This window comes from Manis javanica, chromosome 12, assembly GCF_040802235.1.
Source record: "Manis javanica isolate MJ-LG chromosome 12, MJ_LKY, whole genome shotgun sequence".
In the NCBI taxonomy this organism is placed as follows: domain Eukaryota; kingdom Metazoa; phylum Chordata; class Mammalia; order Pholidota; family Manidae; genus Manis; species Manis javanica.
The window spans coordinates 34,076,070-34,103,663 of record NC_133167.1 but is presented as its reverse complement, the minus strand read 5'-3'; the positions used below and the strand labels follow the sequence as shown (position 1 = coordinate 34,103,663).

At 34.5% G+C, this 27,594-nt stretch overlaps 1 protein-coding gene across 3 annotated transcripts in view; it reads right to left on the bottom strand.

Moving 5' to 3' along the window:
• The window catches only part of GLS (glutaminase), an 84,348-nt gene extending 57,035 nt beyond the window's left edge, over positions 1-27,313 (bottom strand). For 2 of the 3 annotated variants that reach the window (XM_037009131.2, XM_017669581.3), the window contains exons 1-6: positions 26,704-27,312; positions 13,473-13,569; positions 13,017-13,138; positions 6,403-6,532; positions 5,606-5,685; positions 2,829-2,992 (exon numbers count right to left, since the gene is read on the bottom strand). In XM_037009131.2, the coding sequence (XP_036865026.1) occupies positions 2,829-2,992; positions 5,606-5,685; positions 6,403-6,532; positions 13,017-13,138; positions 13,473-13,569; positions 26,704-27,095 (985 nt within the window). In that variant the 5' untranslated portion in view covers positions 27,096-27,312. Of the gene's footprint in view, positions 1-2,828; positions 2,993-5,605; positions 5,686-6,402; positions 6,533-13,016; positions 13,139-13,472; positions 13,570-26,703 lie in introns of all 3 variants that reach the window. The other variant, XM_073218395.1, reaches the window with a different exon arrangement.
• Positions 27,314-27,594: the final 281 nt, after the last annotated feature.

Genomic DNA, 27,594 nt, shown 5'->3' with positions numbered 1-27,594 from the left:
CTAGATTTTTCATTAAAGAATATTTATGACAGCAGAAATAACAAACTTAATTTAGGAAAGTTACTTTCTGAAGTAATGAAATATATTAGCTTGGCATAATGACAAAATGGACATGGGCAACTTATGAAATCTATGGGCATGTTTTCAATTACAATGCACAAAACTGATAAATTTTAGCAAGTATTTATTCTCTCCAGAAAAATAAAACATGCAGAAAGTTCTTTCACATTATACTGGGGAAAAGCTTTTCAAACTACTAAGCACATGAACATTACAAAGATGTGGTTCATAAATCAGTAAATCTAGACAAAGTTTGTTAGTGCATAAAAAGAACTAGGAAGTATTAACGTTCCCTTTAATGTGGACATGTTTTTTAAGTATCATAATGGAATACTATGGAGCCATACAAAAATTAAAATATTTTCTATATGGTTTAATCCTGCAGTACCCACTTCCCCAACCACCCAAACTTTGTTCTTTCTATATAACTCAGTCTTACCTTCCACATATAAGTTAATTCAAGCCCTCTTTTCTCTCAAATCCTCTATACATATAAACCAACATATACATTATGGCTTTTGTCATCTATACACTTTCAATATAATTAGCAGTATGCAGTGCTTTAGTTTGTCTTCTTTTTCCATGTCTTGGATATATGTAATTGTTTTTTGTCCTTTGATATCCTTTATTTAGTTAGGTAAGTTAGTCAAGAATCAAGGTACATGTACCTCCCATAGCTTGTTAACAATAAATGAGAAAAATGCTATATACATATAAATATTTGTTGATAAGCCCAATTTCTACTAAAAGGCAGAGGAAGACTAGGAGATGGCGGTTTCCAAAACTGACATCTTTGACAAGTAACTAATTTCCTCATTTATAATGATAGAAAATATCAGCCATCTCCCTATACAGGACTAAAACTTTTAATGGTATAAAGCATTTTAAAACTGATATTAGTGGTGGGGATCAAGGGGAAGACAGTACAGCACAGAGAAGGCAAATAGAGAGTCTCTGGCATCTTACTACACTGATGGGCAGTGACTACAATAGAGTATGGTGGGGGGGGACACAATAATAGGGGGTGAATGTACTAACCACATTGTTTTTTCATGTGAAATCTTCATAAGAGTGTATATCAATAATACCTTAATAAAAAAACTGATATTAAAAGAGTAACTTCTATAAATTCTTATCTATTCATTATTGTATCATCACTTTATAAATCTAGAACAATGTTAATACTTTAATTTTGCAAAGTTAGATACATAGACACATGCACACACACCAAATTAGTTCCACCATAAATCCACCCTTCAAATTTTAAATATGAAAAAGCCCCTTAAGTTGTTTTTTGCTGGAGCTAGTTTATAACCAAGACCCTACAGCACAGAATCCATACAGAACTCAGGAAGGAATGGCAAAGGGAGGCCTTCATTTTTCCATTTATTCCAAGATTCCTAGTATTGGTTTGGAAAAAGTACAAGAGTATCAAAGCCTCCTGTTAAACTTTATATTTCAGCTTTTATAAACCAATGCTAAATTCCTGAGCTCTTATGATTTTTTTCTTATAGACTACCATGTTAATAAGTTATAATTTCTAAAATATACATGGCAAAAAATTGTATTACTTATGTTAAGTTCATTTTACCTCAAGTCCATTTTATTTTTGTTTCTCAAATACTTCTTCACATTCCAATTCCTATATTTGTCAATTTCTGTTCTTTAACTCTCTCAAAATCAATCAATTCACCAGATTAATCTACTTAGATTGTCTTATAAAAGTTTAATCTTGTTAAAACAAAAATATTAATTCTTCCCACATTATATTTAGATGTCAGTGAGTTTAATTAATAAGGTACTTTTGCATATGATGTCCTTACTGAAGTTGCTAGATTGTGGTAATCTCCATAGAATCAAATGTAGCTTCAGGACAGAAAGATTATGGTAAAATAGGGTAAGAAAATGTAATTGCTCTCACAACAAACAGGAAGGGAAATATAAGAAAATAACCAGACTTATAACTCATTTAAAAGACTAATGAAACAATAATGAGTATAAGGCACATTTTATTTTTTATCCAGCAGAAAGAAAAAATACAAAAGTACATTTCTCACAACCATTATTTCAATCACTGGATTCACTCACTCTTGCTTTCTTCGATTCTATCTTAATTCACTATACAATGAGGAGAACCTAGCTTATGCCAGAAAGAGGAAAGAACAGAAACAATTCATATGGTTGGTGTTTAGATTTAAAACCTCTATAAGATCAAAAGTGCTAACTACCTCTGTCCTCTTTTCTTTTAGATTCCTGTAATTATCCCACTATTTAATGTTAAGATGAGAAAAAGCAAAACTAGTATCTTAGCCAAGGCCACCCATAAATACTTACTATTATGGAAGTTTTCAAATACATACAATATACAAAAGTAGAATATAAATACCCATGTGTTCATTATTTAGCTTCAAGTTACCAATACGTAATTATCACATCCAGCATTCCCAGCTGTACTCCACTGAATTATTTTAATGCAAATCCCAAATATTGTGAAATTGTACTGCAAAATATTGACCTATAGTGGTTACAAAAAAATCTTACTCCCTGTCCCCATCTTCTTCATAGTCCACTTTTCAGTGGTATGCAAGGCCTAAAATAATCATTTTTAAAAGTTGGTGATTAAACTATATGAGTTTCACAGAAATCCCATGAAAAAATGCAAATAAGTATGTTTTTAATTTTCTTCAAAAAAGTTTTTAAAAAATACTTGTATACACATAGGAAAATGAGGCATTTCTTTTTCCAACCAACTTTTATGTAATTCTTACCATCTTCATTTAGAAACAGTTTGTTGAATCTTAATCCACTTGGCTCTTTCCCAACATATCGATGCACGTATTCTGTTCCAAGATCATTAACAGCAATGGCATATTTCAAAGGTTTTACACAGGACTGAAGACAAAATGGAACTTTGGTATCTCCAGTAGAATGCCTGTTTAAAAGAAGATTTAAAATATAATTAAGATCAACAGGAAAAAATTCTAACTGAATAACTGGTATTGTTATTTTCACATTAATCAATTATAATTTATAACAGTTTTCCCATAATTCAACCACAAGTTTTACCTGGATATTAAAGATTGAATGTTTATTTTAATAGGGATACTGCAAAAATGGGCAAGAGAGCTTAAAAGTTAAGTAACAGAATGGTTCAAAATTAAGTAATAAATAATTAAGTAATGTGAAAGCTTTCCTTTAAAGGCAAGAGGGTATGGTCCTCCTGACTCCTATCCTGACTCAATTATAGAAGATGGACTAGCCCTTTTAGAATTTAATTATCATTTTTTAAACACATAACTTTAATCATGGCTAAACTGTAGTCTTTATAGAAGCTCACTTTAGATTCAATACCATTCTCTGAGATTGACGATAAATGACTCATCTTGTGAACCATATCTACTCACAATTCCAGCCCCATTAAAGGAAATAGCATCCAATTTTATAAACCTGACAAGAGGTGGCACTAATAGCATCCGTTACCACCATATGGATAAGCAAAAGAACAAAAAGAACACTTTATATGTTACCAAACTGAGATGCACGTGCAGTAAACAGGTTTGAATATGCAAAAATACTGACTCCTTTATAATGTGAGCTTCACACAAGGGTAGAGATCTTTTATTCACGGCAGTATTCCAGTTGCCCTGAAGTCCCAACACAGTACACACACTCATTCATTCAGAGTGAAATTCATTCATAGTAAAACTGGGCACTATTAATTACCTCTGGGGCAAACAGGTTAACAGAGATGTAGGGGGGCAAAGACACAGCAGAAGGCCACCTTACCTCTAAGTGTATCACAGAATATACATATGTACATATATGTAGCAAAAGCATATAGTATTTTTCCTATCACATTTGTTTAAAATTTCTTATTCAGACTACTATAACTTCAACTTGACAGTCATTCTAAAACCTGACAAAAGCCTGTCTTACTTTTTTTGATTTAAAAATACATATGGTTCTAGTCCAAAGTCAACTTTAAAATTTTTTAGATATGAAAACTAAACTACAAGAATCACCTCTACACACAGAAAATGTTTAAGAGAAAAACCATGTGCCAGCATTACATAATAATTTCCTCCAAATAAAAACATTTCCATTACATGATGATTCTTCCAAATACAAAAATAGGAATTTCATTCACTACTGCAATTTGCTCCCTAAGGATAAAGCCGTGTCTTCTATATTTGCATCTGTTCATAGCACCTAACATGTGATTCAACACAATGAGTGTTTACTACATTTTACAGGCCCAAATGAGGATAAAAGACGGTCATAATACAGAACAACAGACTAGGAATTAAAAGCCCCAAATCCTGGTTTCACCTGTCAGGATTATACAGAACTCTGGGCCTCAGATTCCTTATCTTAAGAATTAATGGACTAAACCATGGTTTTTTTCCTGTAAATACTTGAGGATAATTAGTAAAAAATAAAAAGATCATGTAGGATGAAGGCACTTAAGAGATCAAAATGTAACAAATGGGGGAAAAAGTTTTAATGTGCACATTGTGAAAAATAAAACCTAAAATTGTAAGGCTAAATGATTTATATTTTTAACAAAATTTAGGATAAAATTACATCTCTGATATAAATTCATCAAAGCTGTATCTACTCAGGGGTTGTAAAACTGATTTTATATATGTGATATTTTAACTAAAAAAAGAATAATTGCCTCAGTAAAAAAAGAAAAAGAAGAAAGATTATACCTCTGAGCTAAATCTAAATGAATTAAAAAATAATTGATTTTTCTTTTTTGGTTTAATTTTTTTAACTGACAAAATCAAGTTGCAACATAATAAATCTTTACGTCTGACTCACAGCATAATAAAGAGAGTCATTCTCAAAAACTATTCTAGAACTTGATCCATTTTTCCAAAGGCTTCTCTGAATTCACTGATTTTTTAAATCAAATCCTCCTCTTTTAAGTACCCTCATATCATTATCCTTTTTATAATTCTGCCAGATCCTTATTTGTCAGGAGCTAGACCTACAGTGTATACACTTCCCAAAGACAGCTTTCACGAACTTCATGAAGTTCTTCATGTTTTGAAGTGACTTTTCACTCTGCAAATGCCAGATAGATAACAGTCTATGTTATGATGTATTGTCTTAACAGTGATGTTAATCATATCAGGAGCATAAGGAACAAAGATAATAACATGATATGTAACCAATGTACCAATGTTAAGATGAGAAATGGGGACTTATTTTCTTGTAGTCAGTTCATTGCTGAGTAACTTCATGTTTTGGCAAGTCTTTTTTTAAGCAAATTTGTAATTCAGCTACTTGAACAATAAATACTCAATAAGACTAGAACTGTAAATAAGACAGATGAAATGCCTCATAAATTTTAGTGTAAGGTTATTGTTTCAATTAAGTTTTTAAAATTAAATTAAAATCTAAACTTAATTGCATTGTTGAATTCAAGTCACCTTAGGGCTAATTTCCATTATAGAAGATGCTCCTCTCTACCTCATGCTCATTGTTATGCAAAATTTAAGGCTTAGCATTGGTTTTCATGAATTTGAAATAAACTTACCTCTGTCCATCTACTGTACAAACAGACACACCCCACAAATCAGGACTGAACTTGGCTAGTTGAGGAATATAATCTGCAACCTATCCAAAATATTGGAAAGAAATTAACAGATATAATATAGGCAAATAATACTTTCTTCAACCAAAAAATTAATCTCACTTTAGCTTCCACCAATGAAGTTATTTCATAGTACTCATTGGCTTTATATTCTATCTCTTCTAACAATATTCATAAAAACTATGAGCACAACAAACTTGAGGATTACAAGTGAGAATGACTTCTCTCAGTCTCCATCATCCTCTGTTTTCCAATGCACTCTCTCTTCCTAGAAAAGCAGTCTGAAACAGGAACTAGGACTTGATACTTTTTTTAAGGGAAACAACTAAAGAACTGATTTAAAAAACGGTAGGATTTCCTAAAGTATTCAATATGGAAAAGAAATAAAATAGCCCTTGGCATCACTTAGGTTTTTAAAATGGGAAACATTTTATTTAATGTTCAAGGGTATTGTTATCTGCAGAAATTCCCAGTAAAGTTACTTTTTTTATTAAAGATTTAAAAGCAGTAACAATCATTTGAAAACCAAAAAGAATTCTTAAATTTAAGTTTCTTTTTAGCTGAAATAACAATTCAAGTTAAATATTTAAAGTATTTTAGAAGTACTTAATCTAGTGGCTTCACTTAAATTTCATTAGCAAAACACTACAAAACTGTACAGTTTTATTCTCTATACTTCAGGTTGAGCTGGATTTATTTAGTGATTGTTTCAGGAAAATATTCACATCAAAAACCATTACCTTTCCTCCAGATTGCTTTTTAGCACTTTCATATAACTCATCAATGTGAGAGGTAAAAGACATAAAGTCAGGAATGACAAACTTTCTTCTAAAGGCTTGTGTCAACAAAACAATGTTGCTTTGAACACACCTGTGGAATGTGAGAAAAAGTTAATAGACTGGGTGTCTTTCAAATACTAGTACTTGATAACAATATTAATTAGAACATTTAAACAACAGAAATATTTTATGCAACAAAATTATGTTACATTCTTTCTACAATATTTTTTTCCTTCTAATGCAGCCTTGCATGCAGTTGCTTGCAAATTGTTGAACAAGTTAAATAAATTAGATTACCTAAAAAATATATCAAAGATTAAAATAGCTGAGCATTCCACTAAGTATCAAGACCATCTAAAATCAAGTTTCTTAGCCTAACATAATTGAAAAAAATACAGAATGACATTTGTTAACAAAAATCAGACTAATGTATCAGTTTTATTTCTCCACTAAGTAACATCATACATCTATCCATTAGTTTCTATAAAGCTACTACTAGTATTTCAGACACTAAATATTTTGTATTTTAACATATTTTTCCCTAATTACACTATGAAAAATTTGTGTCTAAGCTAAAAAAGTGAATATAAAATCAATTTTATTCAGTTAATGTCTCTTAAATGAAATACTCATTAAAATGCTTGTAAAACTAATGCATAATTTTAAATAAGTTATAAAGTAGTACAATAACCAATTTTATATTATTTGAATCACCAAAAATGTTAAATTACATTATTCTATTCACTGTAAGTTATGTGACACATTGTAGTATAAAAATGTTTCGTTGTTAAAAACAATTTAAAAGACATAGTAAACCCCAATGGGTTTGGAGAGCATGAAATCTAATAATTAGAACCAGCATTCTGCTTTGTTCTAAAAAGGAATTATGCCATAAAATCAATATATGAATATAACCTTAAGGAAGAATTTTGTAAATAGGTTTACTCTAACTAAGCTCACCTTGAGACTCAGTAACAGAATACTTAATTGTTAAAGGAAGACTACTAGACATGAGCATCAAGCCTATGACCAACTTTAAGACTAACTCCTTAACACAAAAAAAACCCAGAATGTATATAGCTGAAGTATTAAAGGCAAACCATTAACTACGTGAAGTTATTTATATAATTGGATTCTTCAAAGCAAAGTGATGTGATATTATATTAGCAGTTTCTTTGGGGAAGAGAAAAAAATCCAAATTGGCATAGTTTTAAAAAGTAGTAAGTTTCAAATACAATTAAGCCTGTTTAATCCTCAAAACATCAACACTTTGAAAAGAATGATTTCCTCAATTCACAGATAAGAAAACTATGAAAACTTGCAATTAAGTAATTTGCATTAGCTATAAATAAGAGTAATAAAGTAGATACTCAGTATTTCTTTCTTAGTCCATGGTAAATGCGAAATTTTTATAGCTCAAATTTTTTATTCAAGTTGTTCTAAATTAAACAAATAAAAATTAAAAGCCAGATTTCACGTTTAAACTATTAATAAAGATTCAGAATATATCACTTGGTCAACATAAAATTAGAACACAGATCTAAAATAAAATAGGTTATTTTCAGTGACAAAGATGTGCCCAAACCAGAGAAAAAAAAATCATGGTCCTAAAGATGTAAACTGATATCCCAAAGATAACAAATATTTACTTCAATAAATTCCAGTAAACTGTTTTCTCAGAGTTCTAATGTTAATCTAAAAATATTAACTTTTGCCATTTAATATTTAATGTTTCAAACAGTAATTCAACTTGGATACATGAGAGTTGCAATCTATATAAGAGAACACATTTTTCAGCAGAAAAAAGTTAAGATAATTCCTGATCTTAAATCACTTTATCTGTATCAAGTCAAATCTGCATCCTCATTTTTTAATAAGTTATACATGAGAAACTATGAGGACTGTTGAACAAATTTAAATTATTAACCCACCACTAACTATTTAACTATTTTAAATTAATCAGCACTTTGTAAAGGAGGCTTTAGAATTAAAAAAATTGTGCAGTCAGTGAAACCTTTTTTTTTTGGCTCTATCAGAAGGTGCTGGTAAAGCTGTGGTAACAACAGCCTTCACTAGTGAATTACTATGGCCAAAAAAGCAATCTCACCACTCAGAAATGTCTAACCACACAGAAGTGTTCAACTGCACAATGACAAGCATTCCAAATAATAAATGTTTCTATTTGGTGTTATTTTAATATAGATGTCATGAATCTAACTAGAAAATATTTAGTCATATAAAATGAACCCTGATGAGGAAGTGCTTACTTCAGCAAGCCACATCTTTCTTATGCTTTGTTTAATCTATAAACTGGAAATAATAGTAATTTTTCTTTCCTGCTTAAGTATTTATGATTAACAGACATAATATGTGGCATTTCTATACACTAACAATGAACTAGCAGAGAGAGAAATCAGGAAAACAATTCCATTCACAAGTGCATCAAAAAGAATAAAATACCTAGGAATAAACCTAACCAAGGAAGTGAAAGACCTATACTCTGAAAACTACAAGACACTCTTGAGAGAAATTAAAGAAGATAACAATAAATGGAAACACATCCCATGCTCATGGATAGGAAGAATTAATATTGTCAAAATGGCCACCCTGCCTAAAGCAATCTATAGAGTCAATGCAATTCCTATCAAAATACCAACAACATTCTTCAACGAACTAGAGAAAATCATCCTAAAATTCATATGGAACCACAAAAGACCCCAAATAGCCAAAGCAATCCTGAGAAGGAAGAATAAAGCAGTAGGCATCTCGCTTCCCAACTTCAAGCTCTACTACAAAGCCACAGTAATCAAGACAATTCGGTACTGGCACAAGAACAGACCCATAGACCAATGGAACAGACTAGAGAGCCCTGATAGAAACCCAACCATATATGGTCAATTAATATATGATAAAGGAACCATGGACATACAATGGGGAAATGACAGCCTCTTCAACAGTTGGTGTTGGAAAAACTGGACAGGTACATGCAAGAGAATGAAACCGGATTATTGTTTAACCTCATACACAAAAGTAAACTTGAAATGGATCAAAGACCTGAATGTAAGTCATGAAACTATAAAACTCATAGAAGACAACATAGGCAAACATCTCCTGAATATAAGCATGAGCAACTTCTTCCTGAACCCATCTCCTCAAGAAAGGGAAACAAAAGCAAAAATGAACTCATGGGACTACATCAAACTAAAAAATTTTTGTATGTCAAAGGACATCATTGACAAAACAAAAAGGCATCCTACAGCATGGGAGAATATATTTGTAAATGACATATCCGACAAGGGGTTGACATCCAAAATATATAAAGAACTTACACACCTTGGCACCCAAAGAGCAAATAACCCGATTAACAAATGGGCAGAGGATATGAAGAGATGGTTCTCCAAAGAGGAAATTCAGATGGCCAACAGACACATGAAAAGATGTTCCACATCACTAATCATCAGGGAAATGCAAATTAAAAGCACAATGAGATATCACCTCACACCAGTAAGGATGGCCAGCATCGAAAAGACTAAGAACAACAAATGTTAGCGAGGATGCGGAGAAGGGGGAACCCTCCTACACTGCTGGTGGGAATGTTAACTAGTTCAACCATTGTGGAAAGCAATATAGAGGTTCCTCAAAACACTAAAAATAGAAATACATTTGACCCTGGAATCCCACTCCGTGGAATACACCCAAAGAATACAACTTCTCAGATTCAAAAAGACATATACACCCCTATGTTCATTGCAGCACTTTTTACAATAGCCAAGATATGGAAGCAACCTAAGTGTCCACCTGTAGATGAATGGATAAAGAAAATGTGGTATATACAATGGAATACTATTCACCCATAAGAAAGAAACAAATCCTACCATTTGCAACAACATGGATGGAGCTGGAGGACCTTATGTTCAGTGAAATAAGCCAGGCGGTGAAAGACAAATGCTAAATGATTTCCCTTATTTGTGGAGTATTACAATGAGGCAAAACTGAAGGAACAAAATGGCAGCAGACTCAGAGACTCCAAGAATGAACTAGTGGTTACCAAAGGGGAGGGATGTGGGAGGGTGGGTGGGGAGGGAGGGATAAGGGGACTGAGGGGTATTATGTTTAGTACAGATGGTGTGGGGGACCATGGGGAGAACAGTGTATCACAGAGAAGGGACATAGTAGATCTCTGGCAACTTGCTGCACTGATGGACAGTGACTGCATTGGGGTATGGGTGGGGACTTGATAATATGGGTAAATGTAGTAACCACATTGTTTTTTCATGTAAAACCTTCATAAGAGTGTATATCAATCATACCTTAATAAAAAATAAATAAACAAACAAATAAAACACATAATGTACATCAGTGTTTTACACAATATCTCACATTTTTCATTAGTAAAATAACATATGTGGATATGAATTTCAATATAAACTCAAACAACATACAAATATGAAGACTGCCATTCATTTATCCCCCAACAGAAAAGACCAAAAGATTATGATCATATATAAAAATATTTCTAATACTTATATGGTTAAAAATGCATGTATAAATAATACACTGGTTTTCAACCAAATTTTGTACTTTTGTTAGTTTTAAAGCTTATTAGTATTAAAAACAGTGACCAGGTGAGTATAGGCAGTCTCCAACTTTCAAACAGATTATGCTCAACAAAGTATGTTTAGAACTCATTATAAAATGTCATATATGATAGTTGTTTCTCAGATTACTCTCAAAGGCTATACATGTTAACCAACAAGGTATTGTAGTTAAAATATTAACACACTGACTTCAAACATACCTTTATAAATTACTTCTCTGGGAAAATGAATTTCACTGTAAAGTCTTATCACCTGCCTGGAGGTAAGATGGTTTATTTCTGGCAACACTAACCAAAAAACTTACTTTGAAAACAGAGGTACTTTCTTGGGAGTAATCACCCTTCCAGGTGACATGAAAAGAGATTTTAATCACCTCATTCTATGGATGAAAGAGAAATTATGCCTACAGACAGTCTTTTCTCCTGCCTGCTCATATAACACTAGGCATTTGTTAAGTTGGGAACTGCCTATAGCACAATCAATTATTTTTAAAAACTGGATTAGTGTTTAAAATAATAGTATTTGTTATTTTTCTTTATAATAATAGAAGAAAATTTTGTTTCCTGGCTTTATAATCAATATATTTAAACTACTTTTAATTTCATGTTTAAACATAGAAGCATTTTATAAAGCACACAAAAAAATTTGAGTACTAAAAAACATAAAATACTGCTTTCACTTAATAGATACGAATTTGAAATTTCATCAACCAATCTACCTGTCATCGCTTTGACAACTTCATTCTCAGATCAGCCAAAACAACTCTCCAGAAAGATCCACAATTAAAGAGTACTTTGCATAGACAGTTCATGAACACTAAAAATTAAATAATCCTTACTGCAAAGGCACAGCTAACTGAAAATGATTTCTTTTTCTCCACAAAAAACAGGTTCCAAAGACTCAAAATTCCTACCAGTTCCAACATAGACCTAAAACCTACTTAACTTAGTAAGGTTAGCTAAGTTAATAAAATCAAGAACCTTGTGGTGTAAAGGTAAGAATCCTAAACTGTCAGCAGTGCTTCAGAGCATGCCAGGAAACTTAAGAGGACCTCAGTTAAATACTTATACCTTCAGATGACTTAATACTCCAGGATATTCCTAGGAGGTATCTAGAACAAATCACTCACCCCCAGAAGAAAATAAAAAACACAAAAATACATACAAATGAACTTTCAAGGTAGATGCAGGAATTCTTTGGATTCATCTCAACCGAAGTCTACAGTCTGCCAGAAGCCACTGTCATACAGCAGTTTACAGTTTTATAATGGTCTTCAATTAGCAATTAATAAAATATCATCTACCTTTCTGGGATCTACTACAAAAATACTGTCCATTATATCATTAAGTAATCAAATTAGAAGGAATACATTAGTGAAGATAAATAATAAACAGGCAAATATAGAAAAATAAAAATAAGTATCTCATTCAACTAAATCAAGGTATTAATCTCCAAAGTTGTCTTTAGCTTCTAAATATTTTAAGGGAAATAAAAATAGTCAAAAGCCTATGTATTAGCATGTCTGAAGAGAGAAGCGGACAATGGAAATATGTAAATTTAAGAATACAGACTGTCAGAAGCCTTCTCATTTTATGATGTCACCTAAATCACCTTGTAAGAAAGAAAAAGAGACCATTCTGAGAAAGCCTGAGACATGCAGATGAATTGGAGATCAATTTAAGCCATGATAGGATAAAGAGTGTGTTCTACTCAAACCCAACACCTCCAGGTACTGTAAATTGGAAATATCTGTAATTACAATTTCTTAGATCAGTTTCAAAGAAAGTATACTCTTAACCTCACTGTATTACAGAGTCTTAATGTGCCCTAAGTTCTTCAAACAATTGATATTAGAAATCCCTTTCTTATTTTCAGTAACACAGGAGGCACTGGCCTTCAAAGATGCAATTTGTCTTAAAAGAAAAATCACCACAGAGCATAGCAAATCACCATTAAAGGTTTGGCAGAAATGTTTACTTTTTAAAAAGATCTTTGTCTAGCATGACACCATCTGATGTTGTTTGAAGAGTTAATCTTAACATATCCATACACTCTTTCAACCTGGGATCAGACGTTCGTAATCCTGTAGATTTGAGTGCCTGTTTTTAAAAAAATAAGAGTTTGTAAATATACAGAGCAAGTCATGTATATGCTTATTCCAGTTATAAGTTTTATTCCTGTACATAAAAACTTCTACCCAGGACGTGAATATGTATATGGCATTTGTGTTACTACTGAACACTTTTCTGGACAAGTTTCTCATTGTTTCTTTCATTTTCTTTTACTGATTACCTTGAAATGAACATGATGAAAACTTGAAAACATAATAGAGAAACAGTGTCAGTCAGAGTCTACATGCCAGATGACCTTTAAGACTACATGTCAATATTACTGTATTATCATACAGTTTGATAGAAAAGTATACAAACTTACTGTAATAAATTTATGAACAGGTATTTTCTCTTGTCCTTCTGCAATTGTATAGAACAGCAAATCCTCCAAGCTAGGTAACAGACCCTGTTTTATTTTACTTAAGGGAGAAAAAGAAGACAAAATTAATCCTGCGTGAACATTTTAAGGATTTTTGTTACATCCATCATTAAATAACCATTGAACCAGACTATAGCTGAGCTGATCTACTTACTCAATACAATTGTCATAACGAATGGTGATCTATCAAAATCAAACCAGTATTACTGAAATCACACTGAAAAACAAGTAAAGATGATTAAATAATGAATCCAGGTATGTTTAAATCCCAGTTTTGAAATCTTGACTACCATTTCTTATAATGCCAATGCCTAGCCATGTTATAGCATTACCTTCCTGTTACAGCCTAATACAACACCCAATACTAATTACAGAGTTCACAAAAGTTCAGGTAAAAGTCAATACCTTGTTCTTTTTTTTTTTAATAATGACTGTATCTATGTATTATTCAAATAGTTAACCCGATTATAATCTGGAGGAAATAGCAATTAAGTATTGGACAGTAAAGAATAGTGCACAAGTTCTTGAATCCTGGCTATAATACATACTAGTTCAGTCACCTTGGTAAATTAATTAACCTTTCTGTGATTCAGTTATAGTTTCCTCATCTGAGAAAGGGAGATAATGCTGCCTACCTCACAGGTTGTTCTGAGGATCCGTTGACTAATCAATACCTTCAGAACACTGCCTGGCAGAATAAATACTCGGATGGTGGTTATAGTTATTATTTCTAAAGTGATCTAGGCTTACATATACAGATCAAATGCCACAAATCACAAAGACTGTTAGAATAAAGCTTTTACCATAAAAATACATTAAAAATTAATAACTAGTTTAATAAGATGTTATAGCTAATCAAACTTTTAAACAAGAAAGAAATTTTTCTTATCCACTGAAAAGCTTTCAAGTAAATAAACTATAATGAACCTAATTCAGTGTCTTCTTTTTTTGGCTCTGAAACTGAAATTAACATCTCATTGTGAACAGCAAGACTGTCGTTAAGTGTAACAATGATAAGGATTAGATATAAAGCAGACCAATTCTCTCCCTATCCATCACTACTTATTAAAATGGGAGGAAGAACTATATATGTATGTATATACATAAAGATGTGTATAATATATTCGGTAAAGGAATTTGCCTGTATTTCAAGAAAATGAGAGAGAAATTAGAAAGAAGAGAGAACACTCATTTTCTTAAGTGAAATTCAAAACTTACTATAGTCAGTTCTACACTAGGTATAATAACAACTTCCATAGAAAAACTGTATACATTACTTTTGTAACATAAATTGTCACAAAGCATTAAGTCTTTCTACAATTTTGTTTTTGTACTGTTAAAAAGAGTTTATTTAGGGGTCCACATACTTCCTCAATTACCCAAAGATCATACAAAATGTCTATATTTTAATAAGACCACATGTACTTAGTTATTTCCTAATACAATAACTTCCCTATTTTAGTGATCCATGTGTTTCTATCTTAAAGATAACAGAATATAGACTTGGTTCACAAAATATGTACATTTACACATCACATATTAGGCATTAATGTTGGTATTAATATCACTTTTACCTATTTTCAAAGTTGTTAAACCAACTTTTAATTTTTAAAGTCAACCTAAAATATGTGAATTTCATGGCAATGTTCTAAAAACACCAACACATAGGATTATAATGGCATATCCTAGATATGTAATTATTCACTGCAACATTTTGGCTTCTCGAGAACTTATGAAAAATATTTGAGATATTTTAATAGTAAGAGCTAAAATTTACCGATTACTTATGTTCTAGATGCTCTAAGTGTTTTACATCCATTTTAATTTAATCCCTCCAATGATCTTCTGACAGAAGGTACTATTATTATCCAAAATATAGTATGGCTCCTGGTACACAGTAGTAGCTCAATATATTTATTATTTGTTTAAAAAAGTTAATGAATTTATCTCCATTTCACAGATAAGGAAACCGAAGCTCAAATGAATCAAGAAACTTCCTAAGACTGCACAGGGTAGAGATGGATTTAGAGCCCCTGTTTCTCTGAATCCAGAATCTAAACTATTTACCACTATAGTATACTGGCTTTCAAACTTACTAGCTAATTATTACTTTTATAAGGTAAAATTTTTCTAGGTCTTACCCTGATCTAAAACCATTAAAAACAGCATTCAACAATACTGATGATTTAACATTTAAAGAAAAATTGAGCCAGCTGTCAAAAAATCCATTGAAAATAATATGCCAATTATTTACAGAAAATGGTCTGTCAAATAAACTTTAGATAGTGGTAGTTTATCATTTTTAAAAACTGCAGAATAAGCTTTCTATGTATTTAACACACCAGTAAATGGTATTTGCTTTGCCTAAAAGCTATGTAAATAACACAAAGATACACTTCTTTAGCTTATGGTACATAGTGCAAAAATATTAAAATGATTATATTATTGCCACAGCTAGCAAAAAAAGATAAAATATTTACTTGCTTTTGGACAAGAGACTAATTCTTACCCATAGGAGAGAGATTTAAGTTATCTCTAAGAAATGTGCTCATAAAATAAATGGGTAAAATTGACTTAAAAATTACATATCTCAGCATTTAAAAGGTCAGACTTTGATCTGCATATAGCTTCAACAGTTTGGTGAACAAATAAATGCAAAGATTTTCCCTAAACTTTAAAATGGTAGAAATTACTCCAAAGATTTTCCCTGACATTTACCCCCTTTTCCTTCCCCAGATTTAATATGGCTTTGTGGCAACAATTCACAATAATGCATTTTGCTATTAAAATTCAAAATCTAAAAACTATAGTTAGTTTTCAGTAACTATATGGTAACTAGGAAATCTTTGAGAAGTATTTAAGTTTTAATGACAAAAAGATATATTATAGCAGGCTTTCAAATAGTAACATCAACAAGTACTGATAAAACTGAGTGAGCCTTCCAGGTTCCCTAGGGAAAACAATGGTTATGATACTCAGCAACTAAAATAGGATATACACAGATTAGTAAATTTAAAGAAAAATCCTGTTTCATACCTTTTTATTCCTTCACTGTCATTCTCCCTCAGTACCTTTCTAATTTCTGCTTTTAAGATCCTTTCACCAGCATTTTATTCCTTTGTTTACTCATTCCTTCCCCTACTTCACCCTCACAAAATACCTAAAATAGAAGTGATTTCTTTCAAAAAATGAAAAAAATCCCATTTATTTAACTGGCATCTACGACATGTACAGCATATTAAGTCATTATTTGCTGTTTAAGTAGGAAATGGAAAACATACATAACAATTACATAACAATTATAAGAAAGAAACTATGGGATCCAATCACTGAAAAATTACTTCACTGTGGACTAATAAGGTAAGGCTTTTTTAGAAGAGGTAGAATTTGAGCTAGACTTGATAGATGGGTAGGAGCTGGAAACATGCCAGCAGAAGTGGATTTCCAGCAAGGAACTACAAGGACCAAAGCAATGAAGATGAGCATTCACTGGGTGTTTACAAAGAACAGCAAACAGCTAAGCACAGGAAATGAATTCAAGTGCCTGTGCCCATTTCTACCTATGAGCTGTTAAAATACCTGATTTTCAGAGTTTAAAGAGATCTCTATAAATCAGTCAATAAATGAGAAGACTACACCCTAAAAACTTATTACTGAGTTTAAATTCAGGGCCAATTTCTGTAACATGAAAAGAGGCACTGTGTTTACTGATCTACCAGTTTCCCAGTATCAACGAACAATTAAACCTCCTCAGTCTGGTATTCAGTTCTCTATACAGCTTGGTACTATCTATTCACAACTCATCACTTACAATTCACCAATGCAACTGACTAGACTCCCTGACCTGTAAATAAGTCCTGCTATCTCACCTTTTTACCTATGTTTTCTGTTTATAACCTTCCTCTTCCCAAAACTTTACCAATGATTATTCCCATTGTCTCAGAGGGCTTTCCCCAACCAGATGCATTATACTCTTTTTTAGCATACACTGGCTGCATCACTAAATTTTGTACTTCTAAATATACTGCCTCTTACATGCAAGCATTGGGGATATAAAGAATAAAGTAAGGTTGCTGCCTAGGGGAGCCAAGACTATAGGAATGTGGCAAGTACTAAGACAGAAGTACTACAAAGAAGCACAAAGGAAGCATTCAATTTTGCCTTGATGGGCAGGGAAAATTTAAGTTTATAATTTGTAATTAGGAGAAACACTAAACGCACCCTCGTAAGTTCAAAATTTTACAAATAAAAGAAACTCTATTATCAAATGAAAGAAAAATGAAGAGCAAGTCTTTACTAAAAACTGCATAATGAGAAGAGGAAAGCAAAAATTGAAACCAACTATACGGCCTTATTAGCTAACTAACATTTCATCTTACCTGACTTCTCTGAACTATAACCTTCAAAGGTGGAATAATAGCTTTTTTTTTTTGGCAGGGGTGGGGGGGGGGGCATGGTTTCAACCCCATGTAACCCAGAGTAGAGTCCAGTACACCTATCAAACGAGCTTTTTTCCTAACTAGGTTAGTGACAAAAGAACCCTACTAAGGGAATGCAGAAGAATGTTTTGGTGTTTTTACCTATGTCATTTTATGACAATGATCTTTATGAGAATATCTGACATTATTTTAAAAATCATTCTATCATTTTGAATGTAAGAATGATGTAATTGATAGTGTCCATCAACACCAGCAAATTAGCATATTAAACCTGTAGTGGGTGGAGACTTACAGGTACAGAGAACAGAGTGGTGGTTGCCAGATGGAAGGAGGTGGGAGGGGAGACAGAATGGATAAAGAGGATCAAGAGGTACAAACTTCCACTTATAAAAAAAATAAGTCATGTGGATGCAATGTACAGCATGCACTGTATCATAACCTTGTATGGTGACAAATGGCAACTAAACTTTCTGTAGTGATCAGTTCTCAATGTATACAAATGTCAAATCCCTTTACTGTACACATGAAACTAATAAAATATGGTTTGTCCATTATACTTAAATAAAAATACATGAGTAAATAAATAAAAATAAACCTGTAGGATTGAAAGCGGATTTGACAGTGGCTGATCATACACCATTATAAGTCTGACAAAGTGACACATTCTGCTTATCTTCCAAATCATTTGTCCCAAGGCTAATTATTGGTGGAATTTAAAAAAAAATCTTACATTTTTAAATGGCTTTGCTGTTAAAAAAGGAATTTCTATTATCTTAAAACCTTGAGGGGTAAAACAATGTGAGTAAACTGTCCCCCATTTACATATGAGGACAGACTCAAAGGCAAGCAACATGTCCAATGTTACACAACTCTCACGTGACTAGACCAGAATTAGTCCTAGAAAGCTGGTCCTTGGCTCCTAGTCCTGGATTCTTCCTGCTATGCCAAACCACCTGTGCAGAGCTGTTAGCACTCCATTTTAGGAGGAATACCTATAGTTCGTTAAGAATGAATTATGAGACACACTACATGAAGAATTTTTAACCGAAGTGCTAACAGGGGTATTACTTATATTAGATGACTAAATTGTTGTTCTGCCTTGTTAAAACTGTATCTATCCTGTACAACACAAGGATGAGATTATGGTGAATTAGGACTGCTGTTCTGATTGGATGTTACTGAAATTTATACAAGAGCAAGTCAAACTAAGCACAAAAGCCAGCTTTATATGAGGAAGTGGCCAGGCTGTACCTATCAGTTGATAGCAAGTTGTCCCTATGTACAACTGTGAAGGTATAACTGGGGGGTTGTGGTCGGGGACAATCCACACGTCTCTGATGGGAGAAGAGGACTTAGGCAGATTAACTCCCTAATGTCCAGCCTGTTATAGTCCTTCCAACCACGTATTCCTTCAATTAAGTATCCTCTAATACATCATTCTAGTTGTAAAAATACAGATATTACATGAATTCTGTCACCTCAATCACTCTTATACCTTATACCACACTGGAGATGACAGCTTCCAAATAACTAAAATATATAGGTAGAAGTTAATGAGAAGCAGACTTCAGCTATATGTAAGGAAAAACAAAACAGCTCTGAAAATGGAATGGACTGCCTTCTAAGGGAGTGAACTCTTGTGAAGATTCAAATAGAGATGAATAACAACCTGTAGGAAATATAAGAGAAAAAAAACATCAGCTGGTGAGATGGGTTTTTAAAGTCTCTTCTAATCCTGAACCTAAAAAAAGTAATCAATTCAATAAGTATTTTATGAATCTACTAATATTGGATGAAAAAAACAATCTAAGTCCCTAATATTATATGAACTTGGTTAGGTCATTTAGAATGTGGCCAGTTTGCAAAATATGTAAAGTAAGGTGGAAGTAAATGTCTTTAAAGTCACTTCCAACTATATTTGTCAGTTTCTGAGTTGCTAAAAATAGATGTCCTCCTAAATTCCTATAGGGAAGACCATAAAATTTACTTACTCAGGACCCATGTACACATAAAGGACCTATGTACATAGGTTTTACACATAAAGCTTAATTATCTGGATTCTTTAAAAAGGTAAGGGAAGTACTTAATGCCACTCAACTGTACACTTAAAAATGGTTAAAATAGAAATTCTATGGTCTGTGTATTTTACCAAAATTTTGTTTTAAAAAGCTAAGAGGAACTGGGTATAAAAGGTGAGAGTAAGGGAAAAAAGCTAACGTGAAGATATGAAGGGTGGGAGCAAAATGCAGTAAGGGATACAAGATATAGAAATCCACAAAAGAACAAACTCATTCAAAGCCGAACCAATCAGTATGAAAGAACACCTTCACAACAAAATAGTTTAGTGCAAGGGCCACTAACAGCAAACTGTAGCAAGGGATACCTGTTTTTGTAAATAAAGTTTTATTGCAAGACATTGCAATAAATTGTTAGTCTTATTCATTTACCAATTGTTGATGGCTCCTTTGCTAAATAGCTAATTTGAATAGTTTTAACAGAGACAAGATAGCCTGTAAAGCCAAATACGTACTGCCTGGTCCTTCAAGAAAAAGTTTGCCAACACTTGACTTAGAGCATCACTGCATTTTAGCACAGTAATGTTCCTCCATAGTAACCGTAAGCTGAACAAGAAATGTTAAGCTCTCATTATAATGTTTTAATGCAGCAAAAAATATACATTTTCAAAGCAGATTTAAACCAAGAATAGTTTAGAAATAAAAAAACTTGATGTTTAGATAATAGTGAATACTTTGGATATATACTGGAGAATGTTGATAAATAGGAGCTGTATTAATTCACTCAAAATCTTTCTTCATAACTTTTTTCAATGTTATACATACCAGACACAGGATATTAGGATAGTGAATGGGACAACAGAGTAATTTACAAGTTCAAAATTAAACAGATGTGGTTCCTCTGATTGTATATGTGATACATACTCATAAAGGGAAATTTTAAAAGTAACTGTAAGGAGACAGGAAAAATAATGTTCACTCTCACAAACCATGGCTGCTATTACCATTTCAGCTTATTTCCATTACTTTTTCCAACCGAAAAGCTTATGATCACTTGACATCAGACTGCACAGAAAATTTTATTAATTTTGTATTCTAACTTTTAGGTTAAAATTTTTTCTTCTTATATCCCCAAAAAGTATCTGTATACATTTTAAATGAGTGAATAAAACTCATATGGATGTACCCTAATTTACTTAACCATTCCACTAATGCTGAAACAAATTACTCCCCACTTTTCTCTAATATGCAATTAATGTGCCAAAAAATCTGAATAAATCTCTCTACACCTCAGTTTATCTTGTTAGCCAACATTCCTAAAAAGGTACGAATACATTTTAAGTTCTGCATACAGTATAAAAAATGTTCTTCAGGCAGTCTGTACTCTTTTAGTAACTCCTACCAAGAATGTAAGGAAGTACCTGTCACTCAAAATATCCTCAAGATGACAATTGTAAAATCTTCTCTAGAGGCCTGTACCAAAAACTAGTAAATAAAAATACATTTCTAAATCCTGAAAGCTTTCAACTCTTTGTTCATTATGTAATATCAATAGTTCTATGTTTTAAAATTAGTGTTCACTATAAATATTTCTTTAAAAATCAGTAAACAATACTGTTACATACTAACCAGAGAATACTTCCCAAAGAAAGCCAAGAAACATTTAACATTTTGCTTCTACTACACTGCAAAGGGCCCAAAAAATCACCAAGAGCAGTAATCAGTCATAAGCACTGTGTTCCATAACCAAAGCAATTTTATACCTGAGCAAATTCCAGGGTAAAATCACAGGTAACAGTGTCTCTACCTTAAAGCTATATAGCTCACTTAGATATTAATATTTAGTAACTTTTTATAAATATATCTGTTCGCTCAGCTTTCTTAAGCATTCCTCTTACTAACAAATGACAAAAGGAAGAGGCACAACAGGTTACTCCTTGGTTAGAAAGGATTTAAAGTTTGAGCTTCTTAAAAAATGCAAACCTACAGTTAGATTTTCAGTTTCTACAGACAATTTCCTTCATCTCAGTAGCACAGGGGGGTAGTGTAACTTTCTTTACTGACTTAAAATCAATTTTAAAACTCAAAGAAACCCACAAATACCTTCAAAAAATTTCTCTTCAAGGTGACATTTATCTTTTTCAAACTAAAATACAGCCCTCCTGCATTCATTTCCCAACATAGAGTCTCATAAAAAAGACTAAATTCTAGTTAGTAGTCATTTCCTGAGTTAGTTGATTTTGAGGTAGGCAGACTTCTTTGTAAAACAGTAAAGCCTGGAAACAGGAAGCTAAAACCCAAGAAGACTAAACTTCAGGACCTAAATTCATGTACTTTCAATGAATTTCATTCAAATATTCCTAAGTAGCAAGCAGTTTGTTAATTACAGACCATACACAGATTATGTTTATGGTTAAATAGATGCATGCCATTTAATATAAACATTAAGCAGCAAAACTTGTTGATCTATGACTTGCCATTAGTACAAAACTAAAACTTACTGATAACTGTAACCTAGAAAAAAAATTTAATATTGAAGAAATCACAAATAGTGACAGAGTTTCATTTAGAAGCTCAAGTAAAAATTAAATATACTTTCAAGGATAACAGAACTTGTCACCTATTTCAGGAGATTCTGTTGTTCAATTCCAAAATATATTATCTTTATCTGACAAATACTGTCTCAAAATCATTACTGTTCTATAGACCTAATTCAATGTTTGCTGAAATGCAATATTTAATGTTTGAAATCCAATTCTCACAGCATATAATTTAATGATTCTTTGATCACTTTCCATTTTGTAAAGATAAATGAGTTACCAAAACAGTCATACTATCTGAAGCTAGTTGAAATAATTTTTGCTTTTTTAAACTGTACTTAATTAAAAATGAATTTTTAAAATGCCAACTTTTTGGTGAGGAAACGTACAATAATTGCATCCTCGGGCATGCAGTTTTTAACAGATACTACTAAACTACCATTCAAAATAGCTTAACTAATTTATATTCCCACTAGCAATGCAGGAGGTCCCTATTTCCCACATCCTTTCCATCAGATGATTTAACTTAACACCTGCCAATCTGATGAGGGAAAAATGTTGTTTTAATAGAATACTTTTAATATGGTATCCTGGATGAACCACCTATTTTCTACATGTGCTGATACTTTCCCAGCCAAGTCCTTCTCTGTTCTGTTTTCCTTTCTAATTAAGCACTAAAATGCTCAAACAGAAAGTAACTTAAAAATGCCCTTTCATCCCCACCCGCCAACCCTTCCCAGGGATCCTTCACTAATATAGGATATACAACTTCCCAGCTTTACAGAAATGCAGCATGGCATGCTCGACACAGAAGAAACAGTGATAAAAATGTCCATGTTGGATAAGTGTTGGCATAAAAGTTAATATAAAATGTGAATTGCTACAGCATGGTTTATGATTTTGGCATAAGGCTCATTCTAGTCCATATTGGTATCCTAGAAGGAGAATGATATTTTGAAATTAACTAATTAATCTGGAAATAATATGCAAAATAGACTGAAATGAGACAAAACAATGGATATGGGGGTATAGATTTTAAATCTGAAGTCATCTTGTGGAGATGTGAGGCAAGAGTCTGGGTTAGAACTGAAATACTACCTACACAAAGATGAGAGTCAAAGCTGGGAGAAGGGATATGCTGTTGAGAAGGCAGGCAAGTGGGAAAGAAGCAAAGGCCTCAGCTTCAAGATTTACCCAGAGAGCAAACCAAAAAAAAAAGCCAGGAAAGCAGAGAGAACAATTTTAGTAATGAAGAGAGCCACTGAAAGTAGCTTTCAAAATGACAGAATGACAGTAACAAAATTAAATAAGGGCACTACAGGGAAAACAGTGAAAATTCATTACATTTTTCCATAAGATATTTAAGATAAAAGTGAAATCCTTAACCTAAACCAGGAACCTCACCAGAACTGAAATTGGTTGGAGATGGCACAGTCTAGGATAAGTATGGTTCAAAGAATTTGACTATGGAGAAAAGCTAAGTTGGTAAATTGCTTATATTCTACCTTCTTCCAGAATGTAACATGGTAGAGGCTAATAAAATATAATGTCAGATCAAGTTAAAGCATATATCCCCAAATAAAAGCAAATTTACTAATTAATAAAATTAATTCAATCTCCGAGTTTACTGGTAAGCAGAGAAAAAGGTGAACAGTGCATATCACACAGTTCCAGTAAGAAGTATGATTTGTCAAGAGCAAATTTTTCTGGTAACTATAAAAACAAAAAGAAATATCTCATGTGCAAGACTAAAGTTCAAAGACCTTGTCAGGTTTTACAATAAATGATGCAATTTTATCCTTATTTAATAAAGTTATATAGTATATAACACATGCCAAATTTTGTTCTAAGCCTTTTACAAAATGTTAATTGTAATTAATTTCCTTTAATCCTCTATAAAACCTGGCAGAGTCCTGAGTGAGTGCTGGCATTCCAAGTGGCTTGCTCACTGAGGAATGATCAATGCTTTGGAAACCAAGAATTAGGAAAGATAATAGGATCAACTGGAAAGCTTACCTCCCAGAATAATAAATGTTTATTACATAAAGGCAAAATGAGAGGAGTCAAAGGAGAAAAGCTACATTGGAAACGAGATCACTTAGGAAATAGAATCTTCAACCAAATTAAAAAATTTCTTTCACCATTTTGAAGTCAGTGCTCTTCACCTTATATGTAAATTGGAAACAGCTGGGGTTCACTCTTGAACTCCTTGACCAAAAGGTCTCAGGATTAACATATAAACCTGGATGGCTCCTAAACCAGTCTAGCTTTTACTCCAAACTGTGGTGGCAAAAAAAGCAAACTCTTTTGAATCAAAGTAAAAATAGTTATCTTACTGGCCAAACTTCCAGGGCATCTAAGCAACTATTCTTGAAGGATTCCCTCCCTAGACTGGTATTCTTTGGTCAGTGGGACAGGACGGGACATATTTTTATGTAGGGTTCTCAATAAGTATTAGTCAAACAGTGTCTAAGAGATGATTTCTTATTTAGAAGGCAATGAAGCTAGAAGCTTCTGGAAAATATGTAAATCACCAAAGGAGCTCGATTTCCTATCTGACAAAATGGAAGAAAAAGAGGACACAAGAAGCCAATGAAGAGACACAGGCTGAAAGACAATTTCAATACGAAGTAGTTTCCAACGATATAGCCTTTAAAGAAGAACTTTTAAGTGTTAGTAATTGCATTTTGCCATTCTGAACTCTGGGCACAGGTATTTAAACTAGTTACTTGTCTGGTAAAACCAGATGATATTAAGAGAAAAGTGGGTAGGTACCAGGTGAGTGAGATTAAGCATACATATTCCAGTCCCTTAAAAACATCAGAAAAAGTAGAAATTTAGTAAGTCTAGCCTTTTAAGACTTTGAAAGGGTTTATCATCTAACCAAAGATGTTAAATGACCTGCATGTGGTCATAAAACTACTTTGGGGCACAAAACCATTATCACAGAATACAATAAATTTTGCCCATCAGCAAGTGATTTAAAAAAATGTATATACTTCTCCGTCTGGGAAAACAAGTTTAGCTTGAAATGTTTTTGGTTAGTGTCAGCTTCAATTACGGGAAATACTGAGCAGGCCTAAGATTGAATGTTTAAGAATCAAACTTCCAGTTTCATTTAAGGTGCTTTAGGGCTGGAGACAGTAACATTAAGAGAAGGGGAGGCAAAACAGGTCACATAACATCAGTACAATTATCAAGTAAAAGCAGGGCATGAAGGAAGCAGACAGGTAGAATTTTACCCACATTGGGAAATCAAGTTTTGTGTCCATTTTATTACACAAGACCTAATTTAATATACAGGAAACTGCTTCATATCTTGTGTTAAAAAAATCAATTTTCTTTTAAGACTAAACTACTGTGCGGTATAGATGACTTAACCTATCACAATTTAAACACAAAAGCTACTGAATTTGGATTTTTCAGAGTTAGTGTTTTACCCGTCACATTTCCCGTCTACTTTGACTTTTATTTTCAAAAATTCGCCCATCTCATGTTAGACATTAGATAAGCCAACGCTGGTCGCCAGGGCAAACAGGTGGTCTGACCCCATCTTCTCGGCCACATGACCGTTTTCTTCCTAATTTCTAAAGTATTACTTCCGGTACCCCAGATGGCTCTACACGGGTGAGGAGGAGCCACTACAGAAATATTAAGAATACTCGGCCTCATCAGGCTTCCAGAGACGGTGGCAGAGATTGAAGAGGGCAGGCTGCGAGGAAACCTGAGCCAGGAAAAGCGACGAGTCAGGGAGGCACTGGGTATGCTCATCGCCCGACTCCTAAATGTCACTCGGTGGAGATGTTCGTGTGCATCACCCACGAAGGACTGGGCGGGCGGCCAGGCTCTGCAGCGGGGGGCCGGGGCACGGAGCTCGCGGCACACGCCAGGAAGCCACAGCTCCAGCGCTGGGTGGGGGACCAGACCCGCCTCTCCGGCTCCTCCCGGGCAGCCTGTGCCGGGGGCGGGAAAGGGAAGAGGACGCCGAGGCCAGGGGCGCGGACGGGGAATGCGCGGGCGGGGCCGGGTCTAATCACATGGCGCAGACTGCGCAGGCCGCTCGGCATCTCCTTTTCTTTCTCTTTCTCGAACCTCCGCTCCCATTCCGCCCCACTGCAGGCCCCTCCCGAGCCCCGGCCCCACGCGGGCGAGGCCTCCTCCGCCTAGCGGAGACACTCACTTTTCGCCCGAGGCCACCAGCTCCTTGCCCTCGCTGTTGCCGAACGCGCCTGTCTCCCCGGGGCTGTCCTTGGGGCCGGGCGCCGGCGGGGCCGCAGGCGTCGCCGCGCCCGTTTGCTGCTGTCGCTGCGTGCCCCCCTTGCCCAGCTCCTGCAGGATCTCCGAGGGGGAGCTGGACAGTCCCCGCGCGAAGGGACCCGCCGGCCGGCCGCCCCCACCCCACCAGGGGTAGAGCCTCACGGCGGCCGCTGAGCCCGCGGCTGCCTGCCCCCCGCTCTGGGGGCGCTGGCACTGGGTGGCGAGGGGCTGCGCTCTCCTCAGAACCGCACAGACGGCGGCAGGCGGCCGCAAGAGCAGGTCCCGCAGCGTCGCCGAGCCTCGCAGACGCATCATGCCGCCAGGTCCGTCCGCGCCCACTCGACAAGGGAGGATGCTCGGGGCGTGGGCGGCTGCTTTCCACCGGGAACACGGTATCTGGCAAGACGGCAAGAGGGTAAAAGAGGACAAGGGCAGCGACTTGGGTGTGGTTCAGGCTCCGGCTTCCTCAGCCGCTGCCGCTGTTTCGAGGCCCGCAAGAGTCCGATCCTCCTCTCCCCGCCGAGGGCTCCGCACTGAGGCTGAAACGCAGGGGAGGGCTGGAGACTTTGTGCGCTCACTTTCCCGGGGGCGGGACGACGCCTTCGGCCTGCCCCCTTCACTTGCTGCAATTGACTCAGATTCTCGACCTTTCTCCTGATTGGTGGCTGGAGCGGTCAAATTTCTCTCGGCGCCGAGTACGCGGAGCGAAGGGCGGGGTACTCGAGGAGGGCGGGGAGAAGAATCAAACTGACGTGTGAGGCGTGGGAGTCGGGCTGGGCTGCGGAGTAGCCCCTTCTCTCTCGACTCGCCAACC